This window comes from Brienomyrus brachyistius, chromosome 11, assembly GCF_023856365.1.
Source record: "Brienomyrus brachyistius isolate T26 chromosome 11, BBRACH_0.4, whole genome shotgun sequence".
In the NCBI taxonomy this organism is placed as follows: domain Eukaryota; kingdom Metazoa; phylum Chordata; class Actinopteri; order Osteoglossiformes; family Mormyridae; genus Brienomyrus; species Brienomyrus brachyistius.
In genome coordinates, this window is record NC_064543.1 from 6,395,780 (window position 1) to 6,411,818 (window position 16,039).

The 16,039-nt window shown below is 46.6% G+C and overlaps 2 protein-coding genes across 30 annotated transcripts in view; both read left to right on the forward strand.

Moving 5' to 3' along the window:
* Positions 1-455: 455 nt before the first annotated feature.
* On the forward strand, positions 456-12,448 carry cers3a (ceramide synthase 3a). Of its 27 annotated transcripts, none has more exons than XR_007400693.1 (13): positions 456-632; positions 2,793-2,969; positions 4,568-4,685; positions 5,365-5,483; positions 5,567-5,624; positions 6,589-6,639; positions 7,095-7,187; positions 7,438-7,566; positions 8,030-8,136; positions 8,886-9,039; positions 10,595-11,851; positions 11,907-11,928; positions 11,962-12,448. XR_007400693.1 is itself a non-coding variant. In XM_049030586.1 (11 exons), exons 2-11 carry the CDS (start codon positions 2,797-2,799, stop codon positions 10,733-10,735), a joined length of 1,143 nt encoding a protein of 380 aa, XP_048886543.1. In that variant the 5' UTR covers positions 456-632; positions 2,793-2,796; the 3' UTR covers positions 10,736-12,448. The 27 variants fall into 27 exon arrangements, 5 of the variants coding, with proteins under 5 accessions (XP_048886543.1, XP_048886544.1, XP_048886547.1 ...); XR_007400700.1 differs by lacking the exon at positions 11,907-11,928 and having other exon boundaries at positions 11,962-11,994; positions 12,039-12,448; XR_007400684.1 differs by having other exon boundaries at positions 10,595-11,994; positions 12,039-12,448.
* Positions 12,449-15,583: 3,135 nt separating this feature from the next.
* adamts17 (ADAM metallopeptidase with thrombospondin type 1 motif, 17) overlaps positions 15,584-16,039 on the forward strand; it is a 60,914-nt gene continuing 60,458 nt past the window's right edge. Inside the window, exon 1 of one of the 3 annotated variants that reach the window (XR_007400843.1) lies at positions 15,584-15,776. Coding sequence is in view for 2 of the 3 variants with exons in the window: in XM_049031574.1 (XP_048887531.1) it covers positions 15,701-15,776 (76 nt within the window). In the remaining variant the exon portion in view is untranslated. The remainder of the gene's footprint in view (positions 15,777-16,039) is intronic. The other 2 variants (XM_049031574.1, XM_049031575.1) reach the window with 2 other exon arrangements.

The window sequence follows — 16,039 nt, forward strand, 5'->3', positions numbered from 1 at the left end:
CCCAGTTTTTGACACATTTGGGATCCGGTGCAAGTTCTCAAAAAACATACACAAAAGCCATCTTGTTTTAATAAGACATACAAAATACCTGTGCTATTAAATCAGAGCAGAGCACTTGAGATGTTCATTAAGGGCGATCTCTAAACGGTCCTGGAAAAAAAGAAAAATCTCGCAGCTCCTTAATGAATTCCTGCGCTGCTCTTTACATCTTACCGGCTTTCCAGAGTTAGTTATAGGCTTTTCGTAGTTAAGTTATATTCTTCCCTATTTCTGCCGTCGGCGATTCTGCCCCCACGGACCCTGTAACGGAAGCCGCGCTGCTCTCGCAAGAAATACAATGCGGAGTCACGGGCAAACTTGTAGCCCTTGGGCACCCGCCACTCACCCCCCCCCCCCCCCCCCCCCCCCCCCAACAACACAGGTAAATGACCTGTGCTGAGTCAGACAGCCAGTCAGCTACCTTGCGTCGTCAAAAGACGTGAATAGGAGCCGAGCCAGGGTGTGACCCGCACAAAGGCTGAGAGTGTCCGCCAGCGCTGGCGACGCCACCATGCCCGCTACTGGATCCCATTGAAGCGTGAGAGCCCCAGTTCGGCAGCTGAACCCACCTTATCGGAGCCGACCGCGTCAAGGTAAAGGGGGGGGGGGTCTTTTTTCATGTTTCATTTCATGTGAGTACTTTTTCTGTAAGGGGTGGGGGGTTAATTACAGGAACCACATTCAAAGCCACAAGTGCTCCTTGGGTGATCGGATTCGCAGCTGTCAAGCGTCCGGCGATGCAGACCGATCATGTACCGGGGGAAAAGGGGCGCGTTTAACTAAAAACGTTTGAAAAGGGACTCAGTCGGTCCCAGAAGAGGGGGGATTACGTGAGGTCATGACTTTGGCAGAGATGTTTTAACGGTGAGGTACGGCGGTCCTGGGAGACCAGTTAATTTCTTATTTTTTCCAGTTATCTGTCAATCAGAGCTCCGGTGATGGTTGACTTCTTTTAATGGTTTTAAACGGTACATGGACTTTGAAGAAATAAGTTCATTGTAAGATATCAGAGTTTAGACTTGGGGAATGCATGGGCCACGTTGCGGGGAGCAGGTGCGCGAAAACTGGGCACATCCCTCGTGAACATTAACATTCCGCAAAACTTGTGTTTCAAGGTTAATTTACAAAATTATCTAAAGTGTTGTAAAAAGTTGGACTAACAATCTAAAAAAAAATAACAATTAAATCTAAAGAAAAACATCAGCAAACTGTTCACATTCCTTAAATATTTATGTTTGTTTAATTTCCATGTGATTATGGATTTTAATAATTGCATACTTCGTTCTTTATGTAAAGATGAAAATATTAAAAGCTGCAAACAGATTTCAGGTTTTTATAAATGGCAAGTAGGCTAATGTTATTTTCAGAACACGTAAGAGTATCTTAATCCCGTTAAACGCATTCGTGGTGTGGAGCCATAGAAACGAAGCGGCTCAAAGTGACCTCGGTTAGTGTTCTGCGTCTCAAACGGATCCGCTCAGCTTTAACTCCGTGTGAAGACGGACGGAAAACACGCAGATCAAACGGTGTGGGAGGCGAGAAGTAAGACGGCAGGTGAACTCATTATGTATGTGTCTGGGTGTGTGTGTGTGTGTGTGTAGGTGCGCATGTTTGTATGTGTGCTGGGTGTGCGTGTCTGTGAGTATATATGCATGTGTGTGTGTGTGTGAGAGAGAGAGAGAGAGACAGACAGACAGACAGACAGACAGACAGACAGACAGACAGACAGAGGAAGATTGAGTGTTTTCTGTTCCGGAACCATGATAGGGCTGAAGGGAGACTGTGCATATTCCCTTGAACTGATTAAACTATGTACCTAACCTACGCTCAACAACAGATCCCTTTTGGGGGCTTTCAGAATGCTTTTCTTATCGCTATTTTCTCTTGTTATTGCCCCTTTTGTTGTTATATGGAATTAATTACCGTATTACTTGTGTTTTTATTTATCTCTGTCGATCTGCTGGCAGGTGATTTCCAAGTAGGTAGAATTTATTGCTCTTCTTAGTTATCAGGTTTCCCCCTGTTTCTAAATTCTGAAACTAAATTCGTGTTTACAGCGATTGGTGGTTGTTATAAAAAGCCAGTTTTTGGAGTGGTGTCTTGGAGAGGTGATTCTGGCCGGGTGGTCCGATCACTGTATCCGGGGTGGGGGAGGTCTCACTACATTTCGTACGTGTGTAATAGGAAATATTTGACTCACTTTACCTGGTCAGACACACGTCCTGTTTTCACACGCACTGGGCTCGCTCCTCCAGGCTGCACCCAGTCTGTCGTTGTGACCTTTTTTAGGCTGAGTTCTGCTCGTTTGAACTCCAACCCCCCCTTATCTTAAAAAGGCGGCAGTTTGAAACGTGGCTCCACACTAGACTCCTGTTTCTAGGCTCCAGGCTTGACTTTTATAACGTGTCGGGTTTAGGTCCTGCTGACAGAAGGCGTGGAAGGTGCTTCAGGAAACTTTTTTTTTTTTTGTTCTTTAAATATTAACTTCTGAGTAAACAATGCTTTGCAAATAAGGAACTCGCAGCACTGCCTGTTTGTAAACCCACATGAATAACAGGAGAACCTTGCCCTTGTATCACCTTTTATCGCTCATGTATATGAAAATTATCGATATCAGTGATAACTATGGCCGTGTTTCTCTGGCTTCTACTCTCTTAATTGTCCTTGAATATATTTCAGTGGTTGTTATCAGTCCGGCTTTAGCTGCAGGACTGGCCTGAGCTCTAAGAGGTCCTGTTCCTCTGTCCTCCCAGCACCATGCTCCAGACCATCCAGGAGTGGTTCTGGTGGGATCGCATCTGGCTCCCTGTCAACCTGACCTGGGCGGACCTGGAGGACAGGGAGGGTCGTGTTTATGCCAAAGCCTCCCACCTGTATGCCACCGTCCCTTACGCCGTCCTGTTCCTCTTAGTCAGATACCTGTTTGAAAGGTAAGCCGTCAGCAGAAAGGCAAACGTAAACACACCACAGTGGGGCTCTAGCCGCAAGGCAACGCGTCGCGCTGAAGTTGCCGTGGGAACCAACTGAAATAATGCCAGTGACGTGCAATAAGAAACCAATAAGCCTAAAATGAAAAGGTATTATGCAGCTGCTAAATGCTCGAGATGGTTTCGAAATCACATGCAGTACTGGTACGACGTCATACATCATTTAACATATATTATGTATCCTGTGCTGTCCATCTAATTGTGTTAGAGAGACGTTGTCAAAGTAAGATAATTTATACACTATATGGACAAAAGTATTGGGACACCTGGCCATTATACCTACAGGAACTTTTATGACATCCCATTCCAAATCCACAGGCATCAGTATAGAGTTGGTCCCTCTTTGCAGCTACAACAGCTGCCAGTCTTCTGGGAAGGTTTTCCACAAGATTTTGGAGTGTGTTTGTGGGAACTTTTGAGTTCCCTTCCCTGGAACTAAGGGGCCTAACTCTACCCCTAAAAAACAACCCCATACCATTACCCCCCTCCCCACCAAATTGTACTGATGCCACAATGCAGTCAGGCAGGTAACGTTCTCCTGGCATGCGTCTAACCCAGACTCGTCCATCAGACTGCCAGACAGAGAAGCGTGATTCGGCACTCCACAGAACACATTTCCACTGCTCCAGAGTCCAGTGGCAGCGTGCTTTACACTCCATCTGACACTGAGAGGCTTGCAAGCAGTTGCTTGGCCATGGAAGCCCATTCCATGTAGCTCCTGGTGCAGAGTTTTTATTCTGGGGTTAATGCCAGAGGAAGTTTGCAGATCTGCAGCTATTGAGTCAACAAAGCATTGGCGACTTTAATGCACCATGCGGCTCAACAATCAGTAACAACGCTCTCTTACTTTATGTAGCGTTTCTGCTGCTCCTAAAGGTTTCCAATTGGCAATAATGCTGCTTACAGTTGACCATGGAATATCTAGCAGGGAAGAAAGTTCACAGACAGACATATTGCAAAGGTGGCATCCTATGACAGCACCATGCTTGATTTCACTAAACCTGACTGCATGGCTCGGTGCTGTTGCCATGGGTCTGAATGAAATACCTGAATTTAATGATTAAGTCGCGTGTCCCAATAATTACGTCCATATAATGTATGCATAATGATATATTTACACTTACATTTTTATTATTCATCGATTGTGCCGATAACTGGTTGGCCGATTCCTTGTTTCAGATTCAGATTTATATTATTTATGTTATAGTATTTATGTTTTTTAACTCTGCTGGTGTGTTTAGTAACTACAGGTTATAGCAATGGAAATGAGAAATTACTTACATCATGTTTTTCTCGTTAGATGATTACTAATTAACCAAGTGCTTCCTGTAGTGTTCCGCATTCTAACCCCATTGTTCTCTTCATGTGTGGCTGCTTGACTACAGTACAGGTGCCAGAATTGCCCAGAGCGAGTCGTTAGTCTGGATCTATGCTTTTTCTGCACAACAACTGGGCCGTGCAAGTTGCACACAAGAGCCTGAAGCCGCCTCTGGTCTCAAATTCTACCCTCACCTTTCATTCATCCTGTTTTTTCTTCCCAGATTAGTAGCCACACCTTTAGCAGCTTCCTTTGGGATCCGGGACAAAACCCAGCTGAAACCTGCTGACTGTGCGATACTGGAGAAGTTTTTCAGCTCCCGCTCCAGGAATCCAGGGCAGGTAAACGCCTCAAAGGCTGTTTGCATCGGTCGGTTCCCCATGATGTCTGAGGCGTCTAACCACGTCAGCCATGTTCGTGTTAACAGTAAGGAGGCCTGAGAATGTGGTTGTAATGCAATGCCAAGGCTTGCACAATCCTCTGCAATAGCTGAGTCACAGCATCTCCACCTTTCTCATGAGCAGTGGCCTTTTGTTAAAGAAAAGTGTCCCAGCGGTGGAAATGGGCAATGGGGTTTGAAATTCCTCTGCGGGATAATTAGTGTTTATGATTCCATAAGCATTGTGGGTAAACTTGCTTTAATTAAAAAAAGCTTGCAAGCTTTAGAAAAAAAATACCACCATTGCATTGCAGCGTAATGCTAACAGTCCAATGAATGCAGTCCAGAATTCTGAGCGACTCGTTTAATGGTGTCATAAGTTGCAGCAGGGTGCGCCTGTCCCAAGGCAGGGTGGAGGCAGGTGACAATTGTTTTTCTCTCTTTAGTCCAGATTTTGATGTCCAGCCGACGTCTGTTTTATTTTCCTGTCTGTTTTTCTCTCTAGTTGTTCTGTCTCCTCTACTTTGTCAGCGTCGTCTCTGCTCCCTCTCCCTTCGCCCCACTGCTGTGTCATCGTGGTGCCTCTGGATGTTCTAACAGGAGGTCATCTCAACGCTGTTCACCATGCATTCCTCACACAGAACGACATCGATGGGTTGTCTAAGAAGTGTGGCTGGACGAGGAGGCAGGTGGAAAGATGGTTCCGGAAGAGACGCAACCAAGATCGGCCTGGACTGCTGAAGAAGTTTAGGGAGGCCAGGTAGCTGCCTGATTTCTCACCAGCCTCCAGAACATTACATGTAATTCCAGCGCTCATGAGCGATTCTGTGTTTCTCTCTACAGTTGGAGATGTGTCTTCTACCTGTCAGCTTGCATTGGAGGCTTCATAGTCCTTTATGACGTGAGTATTGCTGTTATGCTGTGATGTACTAGTATGACTACATTAGAGCTCAATAAAGCATGTTCATATAAGTTGTTGTGTTTTCTGCCTTCGAGCTACTTTTATCAGCGTGGTCAGCTTTCATGTCATTGTGCTGCCCTGCCGTGCAACGTGCACTCAAGCCAAAAGCCACACAAGGCCTTCAAAGGATATTGTCCGGCATTTTTCATGAATTCATCGTCTATCCAGTTCTCAGGTGTAGGTCAGGTATCCCCGTAATGTTAGCCCTCCTTTTTTGGAGCCACGCACCTCCAGCTCTATGGCTAAGGATTGAAGAAATTGCCAAGAGGTTTCTTTCAGTCCCAGAAAAGTCCAGACCAGCTCCTGCAGCCGTCCCGAAGAGGAAGACTACTCCAAAACCCTTTCTTTCCTCTCTGGTTATTCCTAAGTCCTTAGCGACAGTGAAATCAAGCATACAGTGTTCAGTGATGCCAAGCGAGAAGCCTCGAGGCTGGTGGGCATCTGGACACAGCAGGGGCCACTGGGCTCAGCGTGCCAAAGACTAACGGCGCTCTGGCAAAGTTCACGGATGCCCGTAAAGTGGCATGACCTACAGGGGTTTTCGCGATTTTCCAAATTGCAACGCTGTTGATGTGCCTGCGGTCACCCCTCCCTCAGTGAGCACCATCAGAACTGCTGGAGTGAAACAGAGAAGGCGGGAGGCTCTAAATTCTAAATGGATTACCTCTGTTATGGGATTGTATCCCTGTGGGGGGGGGGGGAGCTGATGTGGTGGGCAGGGAAAAGAGGGTTTCCAAGGGAACTGCTGTTTGAGGCATTGCAGCTAGATTTGAGAAGGGGAGCAGAGCTTAGCACTGATGTTTACGTCACCCAGATTGTATGCTATAATTGAGATCTGTGTTATCCTCTTTTCAGCACACAGCGATCTGGTTTATGTAGCTCTCTTGCCCCTTATGTTCTGCAGAAACCCTGGTTTTATGACACGCATGAAGTGTGGGCAGGCTTTCCAAAGCAGGTGTGTATGTGTTCCTCGTCTCAAAACGGTCCGAATATTGCAACCGGCCCCGTGTTGCTGACAATAATTACCCGTCTGCTTCCAAATTAAACAGAGCTCCACTCCTTATTTAGAAGTAAACCCTCAGTTTTCTAATAAGAAGTGAAATTATTCTCTGGAATATCTCCCATTCTGCATTCGGTGCCAAGATGTAATCAGGCGAACCTTGACGCCAGCCATATTGGCACGACGCTGTTAGAATCATGTTGGATTTCAGCTGGAGTAAACTGCTGCAAAAACATACCGAAAGTACATAAACATTTGGCTCGATCTGTATTTGATCTGCTCTGTTCGACACCACCTCTCTCCAGCCCTTTCGCAGGCCATCGCCGCATGATTAGCATTACCTCATAGAAGAAATGGAGCATGTGGCCTGTTCAGAGTCTGATTCCTGCCTCTTTCCCATGTCATTGCAGACGATGCTGCCGTCCCAGTACTGGTATTACATCATCGAGCTGAGCTTTTATTTGTCTCTGCTGTTCAGGATCACTTTTGATGTGAAACGGAAGGCAAGTTTTGATTTATACTCTGCTTTACACCTATTCAGTCTGGAGATGCTTTTATCTGCCCGCAAAGGTCCTCTCTTAAGTAGACTTTTGTGTTTGTTTTTTTTTTGCTGAGCTGGTTCGTTGGGTGGATCTGGAAAGCAGCTGTTTGTTTAGCTGTTTGTTTAGCTGTTTGTTTTACGTAGACGAATGTAGGAATGCTGTGGCCTGTTTGCTTACTGTCTATTTGTATTCCCTTTGGCTGCTTTCTTAGGACTTCAAGGAGCAGGTTATTCACCATGTGGCTACTTTGACTCTGCTCTCCTTCTCCTGGTGTGCGAACTACATCCGGATTGGCACCCTGGTCATGATCACCCATGACATCTCTGACGTTTTGCTGGAGGTAAAGACCCCTTTAGCGACGGCAGGTCACACTTTACTTGAGGGAGCACAAATACATAGCAGCAGCTTTTTATTGATGTACAAACCATGAACATATCTTGAACAAATCATGAACAAATCTTGAACAAATCATGAACCCATACAGTAGCTACTAGAGATTACAAGTCTTTAAGGAAGTCTTTAAGGAATAGACATATAGTAACAAATGTAGCTACTGCTTAAGATAAAAGATGGATCACGATTCATTAATGATGAACAAACATGATGTAAATATGTAACTAACACTTAGTTTGTGGCTAATTAATACATAAGTAATAGCATAATACTATATTGTTTGTGTTACTCAATGACACAGTTAAGCCATTTTCTCAGTTTTTTGAAGTCTCCGTATGCTGGCCGAGGGAGCGTGTGTTATCACCGGACGCCGCTAAACGAGACCTTCCACTCCTTCTGCTCCCTTCCAGTCCGCGAAGCTGTTCAACTACGCCAAGTGGGAGAGGACGTGTAACAGCATCTTCGTGTTCTTCGCTGCCGTCTTCATAGTCACCAGGCTGGTCATCTTCCCGTTCTGGTGAGCCCCCCCTCTGGTCTGCAGGCGGCCACATCCCCGTTAATATACCGCAGTGTCTCAAAATCTGGCCCCCGGGGACCTACAGCGGCCCACGATTTCGGTCACTTGCAGAGTCACGTGGCCATTAATGATGGGGGAATCTAGTTACTTTGTAACTGTGCATAACTCTTACCAATTCACCTTCAAAAGGGGCATTTATGTTCAAAGCAAAACTTTAACGTGTTAAGCTGTAAAGGCAATGTAACATTATATGATATGATTGTAAGCATTATGTGCGCAGCATTGTTACCCACAGCACCCAGGCTGCAGGTCCGGTTCCTGTGTCTGTGGAGTTTCCTGTTTTCATAGGGGTTTCCTGAAATACTCTCTGGTTCCCGCAGTTTTAGAAGGATCGGTGACTCTAAATGGCCCTTAACGTGTGTCTGTGTGTGTGCATATGCCATTTGTGATGGGCTGACATCCTGTCCAGGGTGCACAATGGACACTCTGCAATGCTGGACTACAAAATGGGTTTGGGGGAATGAACAAATGAATGGATGGATGAATGAATGAACGAACGAATGAATGAATAATCAGACTGGCTTGAAAATGGGTCATCTTGGCTGGACACAGCAGAAATGTAAATACTTGCCACATTCATCTTACGTTATGAGAACTGTATAGCGTTGCTTTAGGAATGCTTGCATGAGGATTACTCATCTCCTCCCTGCCAAATAAAACCATCTCTCTCCACACTGCACGTAATCCAGGCTCATCCACTGCACCTGGGTCTATCCAGTGGAGCTCTATCCAGCTTTTTTTGGATATTACTTCTTCAACGTGATGCTGGTGGTCTTGTTACTCCTGCACATCTTCTGGGCATATCTGATCCTCCGCATGGTGAAGAAGTTCATCTTCGGCAACGTAAGTGCACTGCCCTGGGGCCGCAAAGGCGGCAGACGCTGCGGAGATGTGGAGACAGTCTGTTCATAACCGCTTTAGCTGTGCCGAGCCGTTTGGAGATCCCGTACCTATCTGGTTAAGCACAGTGTTGTTTGTGTCGTGTTATTTTTTCCGAGGACCTCCCGGAAGGTTCCGGCAGCTTTTACGAGCCGTAACATGTGCAGGGAGGGGGTGCATATGGAGCGTGGTGTGACGTATGGGCTTTGACCCAAGTTATGGTCCAGTGGTGCGGGGGGGGGGGGGGGTTTCTCATAGTCTGTCAGTCGTCTTGCTCTGGGAGGCTTGGCTGATTATTGTTCAAAAAAATATAGGCACCATCGAGGGCACCACAAGCGGGTCCTCGTGGAAACTCGCATCCTTAACTGTTGTTTTTTCCGTTACGCAAAAAATGGAGGGAGGGAGAAACACCTTGGTGTGCCTGTCTGCCCTCTGGTTTGGGGTCCATGTCACGCTACACCTCCGATTCGGCACAGGGACGTCTGCTGACCATTTTCCCAGAATAGGCCCGCGGTTGTGGAAGGGAAGCCGCCGGCCGGTTCTGCTCGGGGCGATGTTTCCCCGTGAGCGTAGCACTGACTTTTCAGCCCGTTAGCACTAATGGTGACGGCAGGTGACCCGTATCAGCCAGGAATGATGGTTTCTTGGAAGAGAACGGGTGGTGTTTGTATTGATGTCCCTGCAGGACTAAGTGTACTGCAAAGGGCCATTTAAAATGGATCTATTACTCATTAAATCACTCTTCTGTAACGGAAAGCAGAGCTTAAAGTTTAGAAAAAAAAATCCCACAATCACACTGTAATCTCAAACTGTAAAAAAGAACAAGTTTTAAATAAATACAGATTTGCCAGATGTTCCACCCCTCACATACATTTTATGATACCCTAACATTACCCCCTACCTATCTACCTTCCCAGCTGTTTTCTGAGGTGTCCGTGGAAATTAATGAGTTGGGGTCACGTTCTCTAATTAAGGGCAGATTGGCGAGGTACTTGTCCAACAGCAGGTGTAATGGGAATTCTGTTGACCATAACGATCGCCGTTCCCTGAGCCGGCAGAGTGACTATTATAAGTCAGTGTTTCTCAAACCAAGCCTTCGGGGACTCCAAGATGGTCCATGTTTTTGCTCCCTCCCAGTTTCTGTTAGGGAGCAAAAACGTGCACCGTCTGGGGGTCTCTGAGGGTCAGGTTATAAAGGGCACTTTTACAAATTGAGGGGAATCTCGATCAGCTTGTGGCATATTAGGGTTCAAGATCCTGTGCATTTTTAAGGAATCTGAGAGACGTGAGACTTTGGAAGATCCCCAAAGTCTTCTTCTAGATTCTTGCGTGTTTTGTTTAGGGAGTGCTGTCTGAAGAGTCTCTCCACTGCTTTGGAATTGGCGGGAAACTTTGAAATCGTTCATTCACTACGCAACAGAGAGGCAGCCCTGACCTGCAGTCCGCCCAGCTGGACTATCACCGATTTGAAAATGATTGTATGTATTTGATTAGTGATGGAATATCCCCCCTCCCACAGCTGACGGGTGACGAGAGAAGTGACAACGAGGAGGAAGAAGAAGCAGGAAGTATAACAGAGGATGAAACATACCAGAAGCTTAGCAATGGCGCAGGGCCAGCGGGCACTAACGGCGTTAGCGGGTCTAATGGCACTCACTGAGGACGCACGCGGCTGAGAGACGTGGAAGTGATGACGACGAGAAAGCAGTCCTGGGAAAGAAGACAAAGGAGGACGCTTTCATCATCCGAACATCCACGCCGCCAACCCTGAACGTAGCCGTTCATGCTAACGGCCATCGCTGAGCGACGATGGCAGGTTATCAGCGCAGGTCGCTTGCCTGAGGGATTCCATGGTGGTACTCAAACAGCGATAATGCTGCTCCTCGCCCTGTCCTCCCTGACGACACCCCCCCCACGCCACTCTCTTCGTGCCGGCTGCTCCTACCGCCGTCATCATCAAACCGGTTTCTCTGCTCACTGTTTTTTCTCCCGCCCGCAAACTGCTTTGTCTCACTGACGCGTGTGTCAGAGGTGTGTCCTGTTAAAGACGATGCGGAGTTACGAAGCGTGACCGTGCGTGTGACCTCCTTGTCAGATCGCCACCTGAGGTACGCAGCCGGGCTGAGACAAAAGGCATGGGAACTTGGGGGTGGGGAGGGCATTTTTTCACTATGTCAACATCGAAGCTTTAAATAACAGTCTGGCTTATTTTTACGTACGATGCAGGCGTAGCGTCCCCTCTGCTGATTACACAGAGCAGAACATGACTTACAAACAATTATTAGACTACAGTCACTACACAGTTGTACATTGTACAGCCATTAAGATTTTTATGCAAAATAAATATCTCTGTCTGGGGCCTGATTAACACAATTATGCTCATATTGACAGACCTACTGCATGCACATTGACTGTTATCCTTATCTATCCGTCCATCCACCCACCCATCCATCCATCCATCCATCCATCTATCCATTCCATCTATTTTCTCACTGTGAAAGTGGGGGGGGGGGTTCTGGAGCCTAGGCAGCAGAGGGCATAGTGCTGGGGTCCTCCCTGAGGGCTAGTCGAGGGCTAGGTGAGGGCTATTCGAGGGCTAAGTAAGGGCTAGTCGAGGGCTAGTCGAGGGCTAGGTGAAGGCTACTCAAGGGCTAGGTAAGGGCTAGTCGAGGGCTAGGTAAGGGCTATTCAAGGGCTAGGTAAGGGCTAGGCGAGGGCTAGGTAAGGACTAGTCGAGGACTAGGTAAGGGTTAGGTGAGGACTATTCGAGGGCTAGGTAAGGACTAGGCGAGGGCTAGGTAAGGGCTAGGTGAGGGCTATTCGACGGCTAGGTAAAGGCTAGGCGAGGGCTAGGTAAGGGCTAGGTGAGGACTATTTGAGGGCTAGGTAAGGGCTAGGTGAGGGCTATTCGAGGGCTAGGTAAGGGTTAGTCGAGGGCTAGGTAAGGGCTAGGCGAGGGCTAGGTAAGGGCTAGGTGAGGACTATTCGAGGACTAGGTAAGGGCTAGTCGAGGACTAGGTAAGGGCTAGGCGAGGTCTCCTCCAACTGTTTCCCTCAGACAGGTTCAGCTACTTATTTATTTCCCTGAATCATTTTTCTGTTTAATCATTTGATAGTTTTTTGAAGGAAAAGGCCAGTGGTTCTATGGAAACATTTCAGTGAAAAGATTCGTCTCTGTGCTGAAGAACTAGTTATTAATCTAACAGGGATATATAATATGAAAACTTGCATTTTACTATATTTTAATACAATAAATATGCTGACTGATAACACCGTGTTACAAAAAAGCCACATTACTGGGTGCGCCGGCAAAATGGATGTGAGGTTTTCTTCATATTTGACGACAACGTACAATAAACGTATGAAAACAGAATCCCGGTAAAACTTTCTCTGGAATCTCTTCCCGGCATCTGCTTCCCTGATCCTGGCCACATGACTGCTACCCACCCACTCGCTTTCTTCTTCCCAAGCCCTCGCTTGAGAACACGACCTTCTGCGGCCTCTCCTAGCCGCCCGCGCCAAGTCACACCAGGCCCTTGCACCTGAGCCCAGTGGTAACCCTTAAAGTCAACACTAGAGGGAGCAATTCACCATAATGTTCATACGGAGAGGCTGCCGCTCTGTTCGCAAAACACATAACTACTGCAGCGTCCCTACAGCGTCTGTCCCTCAATTCTCCATTTTCCGTCCAGTGTCTAATGTATATCTTTATAAAACTGTTGCCATTCAGTGTGTAAATAATTGTTAAAATCGTATGCAGTGACAGATGCATGTTAGGTAAAGTAGAAAACAGATTCATTCCTCAAATTATTTATACAATATTTGCCTTCTTGCTGTAAGGCAGCAGTGTGTTTTTTGACCGTGTGACGGATGCAGGGATAGAAAGAGGGGGGAGCGGGGGGGGGGGGGGGGGGGGCCGCACCCCTGTGGACTTCGCTGCCTCTGGGAGGCTGGACTGTGAACACACCAAACCTGCAGGGGACAGAACATCCACAGACTGTCAGACAAGATCCTCGCTTGGGGGAAGGCGACTCGAGGGAGGGGACACTCTTTGGGGAAAAAGGCAGTGCTGACTCTAACGTCACCTTCTGAGTCCATGTCCTTCACATGGAGCCATTATACAGCTTTTAACTTTTTCAGGAAAAGATTATGCAGCTATTGTCTCAGGACCTAAGATATGACAGCAAGGTTCTACTGATCTGGAAGCGCCAAACTTCATGGTAAAAATCCATGTCCCTTGTCATTCAACCAGCACTGGGCTCAGCAGTCAGCAGTCCTGAGAGTCCCACGACTAGTGGTCCATCAGCTATCAGTGGGATATCGGATATTTGTATGGTGGGTGGGATCTTAGGCGGTGACGTTCCCAATACACTGTCTGGCGTGACCATTTGCACCTGGGAGACTTTCTCCCTGGATTACGTGACGCCCAGTTACGTGGGATGATGACATGTTAGTTAGAATGCTGCTGGAAAGTCCCCTACACTCCTAATCACCCCCTTTGTCCCAACAGAAGGCTGCTTTTCTCATCCAGTGTTTTCCTTTGTCTTTTTTCCTTTTAAAAAGAAACTTAGGAAGAAACTCAAGGTTATTTGAGGACTTGAGGCCAAAGGGGGGAGTTCCTAATGTGAGAAGTCAAAGTGATGAAAATAGGATTAATGCTTCCTTCTGGATGGGGAAAGGAACATGTTCAGCTGTAGACTTTTTAACGGATCGCTAACGGGGTTCGTTTGTATGTCAGACATGAGAGTTTCATTCCCGGCAAACCTTAAAGGCCCATGTAACCATAAGTGGCCTGTTTGCATATCTCCTGGGGTTGGACATCTCCCCCAGTTGCAAGAAGAGTGACCCCCCCCCCCTCACATGACCACCTGTTACTCCCTGGCCACAGACTTGTTAATCTCACTTGCAACTGATAAAACACAGACGAAATGCTTGGAAAGTACTTCCAAAACAAGCAACCATTATTCATACCTACAAGAATTGCGGATTTAACTGTAATGCAGCTATTTTTAGCATTTTATAACCACGGTTCATGTGTGTTTATCTGAAGTATTGAATGAGAATCTCTCGGCTTTTTAATAAAATTTGGTGTTCTTTATTTGGCATTTATCTCACAATAAGAGGTTTAATACGACCATACATTTCTTTATATTTTCACCAAGCTGGGTTCGGCAGATATTAAAGTGACCCATCAAAATGCAGCCCAGTCCCCTGTATTGGGAACTAACGTGCTGATCTCAGAGCTGTCAGTCTGTTGCAGAAATGCCTGTCTGGGAGGCTATCATAGTACATGAAGGAACAATCTGTTTTTAATAGCTATCATTTATAATATAATTTCCTGACCAATTACCCAGTCATTTTGTTCCGTGCTCCACTGCTTCTCAACCCAGGCCTCTGGGATGCCCACATTTCCGCTCTCTCCCAGGTCCCAATACACCTGTACAGGTATTCGGTGTTGTTTATTGGCTGGGAGCTGAGAGGGAACGAATATGTGGAATGTGTTGAGAAACCCCGCCTTACACCATCATAAAGCAATGATCCACTGCCCACGATGCCCCCCAAGGCCACCTGCTCTGAAGATGGCTGTAATCTCTCACTACAAAAGCCTGTGTGGTCCAATTATTTTTAGGAATCAGCTCACAAAATGTCCACGCTAACTTCAGACGTCTGCTTTTCTCAGTGGTGTGTGGGCTCTCTTGAAATTGATGCCCATCACGTTTGTGCTGAAAGATAAGCAGGGTGCAGCTAACCCTATAAACTGATGCTTTCACTGAATTAACAGTGAAGTTCTTAGAATCAAGCACAGCTGGTTTCAACAGGCAAACCAGTTTTAAGGACCTTCCATATTCTGTGGTTATCTCCCCAATCCAGCTTTATGTTCGAGAGAAACTTCATTGAAACTGTACACCCTTCATTCCTTCAGGGAATAGAATAAAAATGTATGGCATATGCATCTTTTAAACGACAGAGCTGATTTAGAAAAATGTATTGTTTATAACTATTAACCTATAAACATGGCCACTGCTGTATTTAGTAATTTACTAGGTTTAGCAATAGGTTTTTGCTATATTGCTTCAAAGTAAATTGGGGATAGAAATGAAAGGAAAAACGTTAATAAAAGTTAGAGAGTCTGGCTGGGGAAAAAAAGTCATCCTGGATATCAGTTTTACACTCTGCACGATACATTCGTGACACTGAAGAATTCTTTTTTTTTTGCTGTTCCTCAGACTTTCTGTCCTCTGATTCCAAATTCAGGGCCAATGTGGCTGCGCCAATAAATAATGGGGGGGGGACAAAAAGCCCCCACCACTCGCACTACCCATACGTACACTACTCACACTGTGCACTGATTAGGGGCAAACCACGTGTACTGTGTCAGCCCACACGAAAGAATGACGTGAGGATGAACGAATAGGAATTCAGGGATTTTCTTTCGCTCGTTGTTTGGACCAATCGCATTCCCGTAGGGGCCGTCCTTAGAGCGGACAGGCGTGTCGATCGTTTCAAGTTCAGTTTGTCTGCAGCTCATTAATTTCTCAAAGTTTGGAGAACTTCGCTTCAGCCCGGGCTGCTTCGGCTCAGCGTCCCGTTCCGTCCGCCGCTACAGCCCTGGCGCCGCCTTACCATGTGGGACAGCCTCAGTCTCCGGCTTTTAATACTGTCTTCGCTGCTTTTCAGCTTTGGACTGTCGGCAGTAGCAGGTAAGGCACGAGTACACCTGCGCTTTTACCCCTCTGGATGTCACAGTTTGTAAATGTTATTAAAGCAGAAAGCATCCAAATCGCACGCATTTAAGGCGTAGTGTCTCCGTGTCCACGTAGATGCAGTAGTTTGGGGGCCTTTTGGGGTTTCATTCATCCACGTCATGCCTGTCCGCAAGTTTTAGCCTGCACTGACAGTTTGAACGCCGCACCATGTAAATTTAATCACGGTCTGATCGTGCATACTTCTGTGAGTATAACAT

Coding starts and splice junctions, on each gene's coding strand:
- cers3a (XM_049030586.1), top strand. CDS start 2,797: ATGCTCCAGACCATCCAGGAGTGGTTCTGGTGGGATCGCATCTGGCTC. Junction 7,567..8,029: donor TCTCTGACGTTTTGCTGGAG/GTAAAGACCCCT, acceptor GCTCCCTTCCAG/TCCGCGAAGCTGTTCAACTA. Junction 8,137..8,885: donor CTGGTCATCTTCCCGTTCTG/GTGAGCCCCCCC, acceptor CACGTAATCCAG/GCTCATCCACTGCACCTGGG.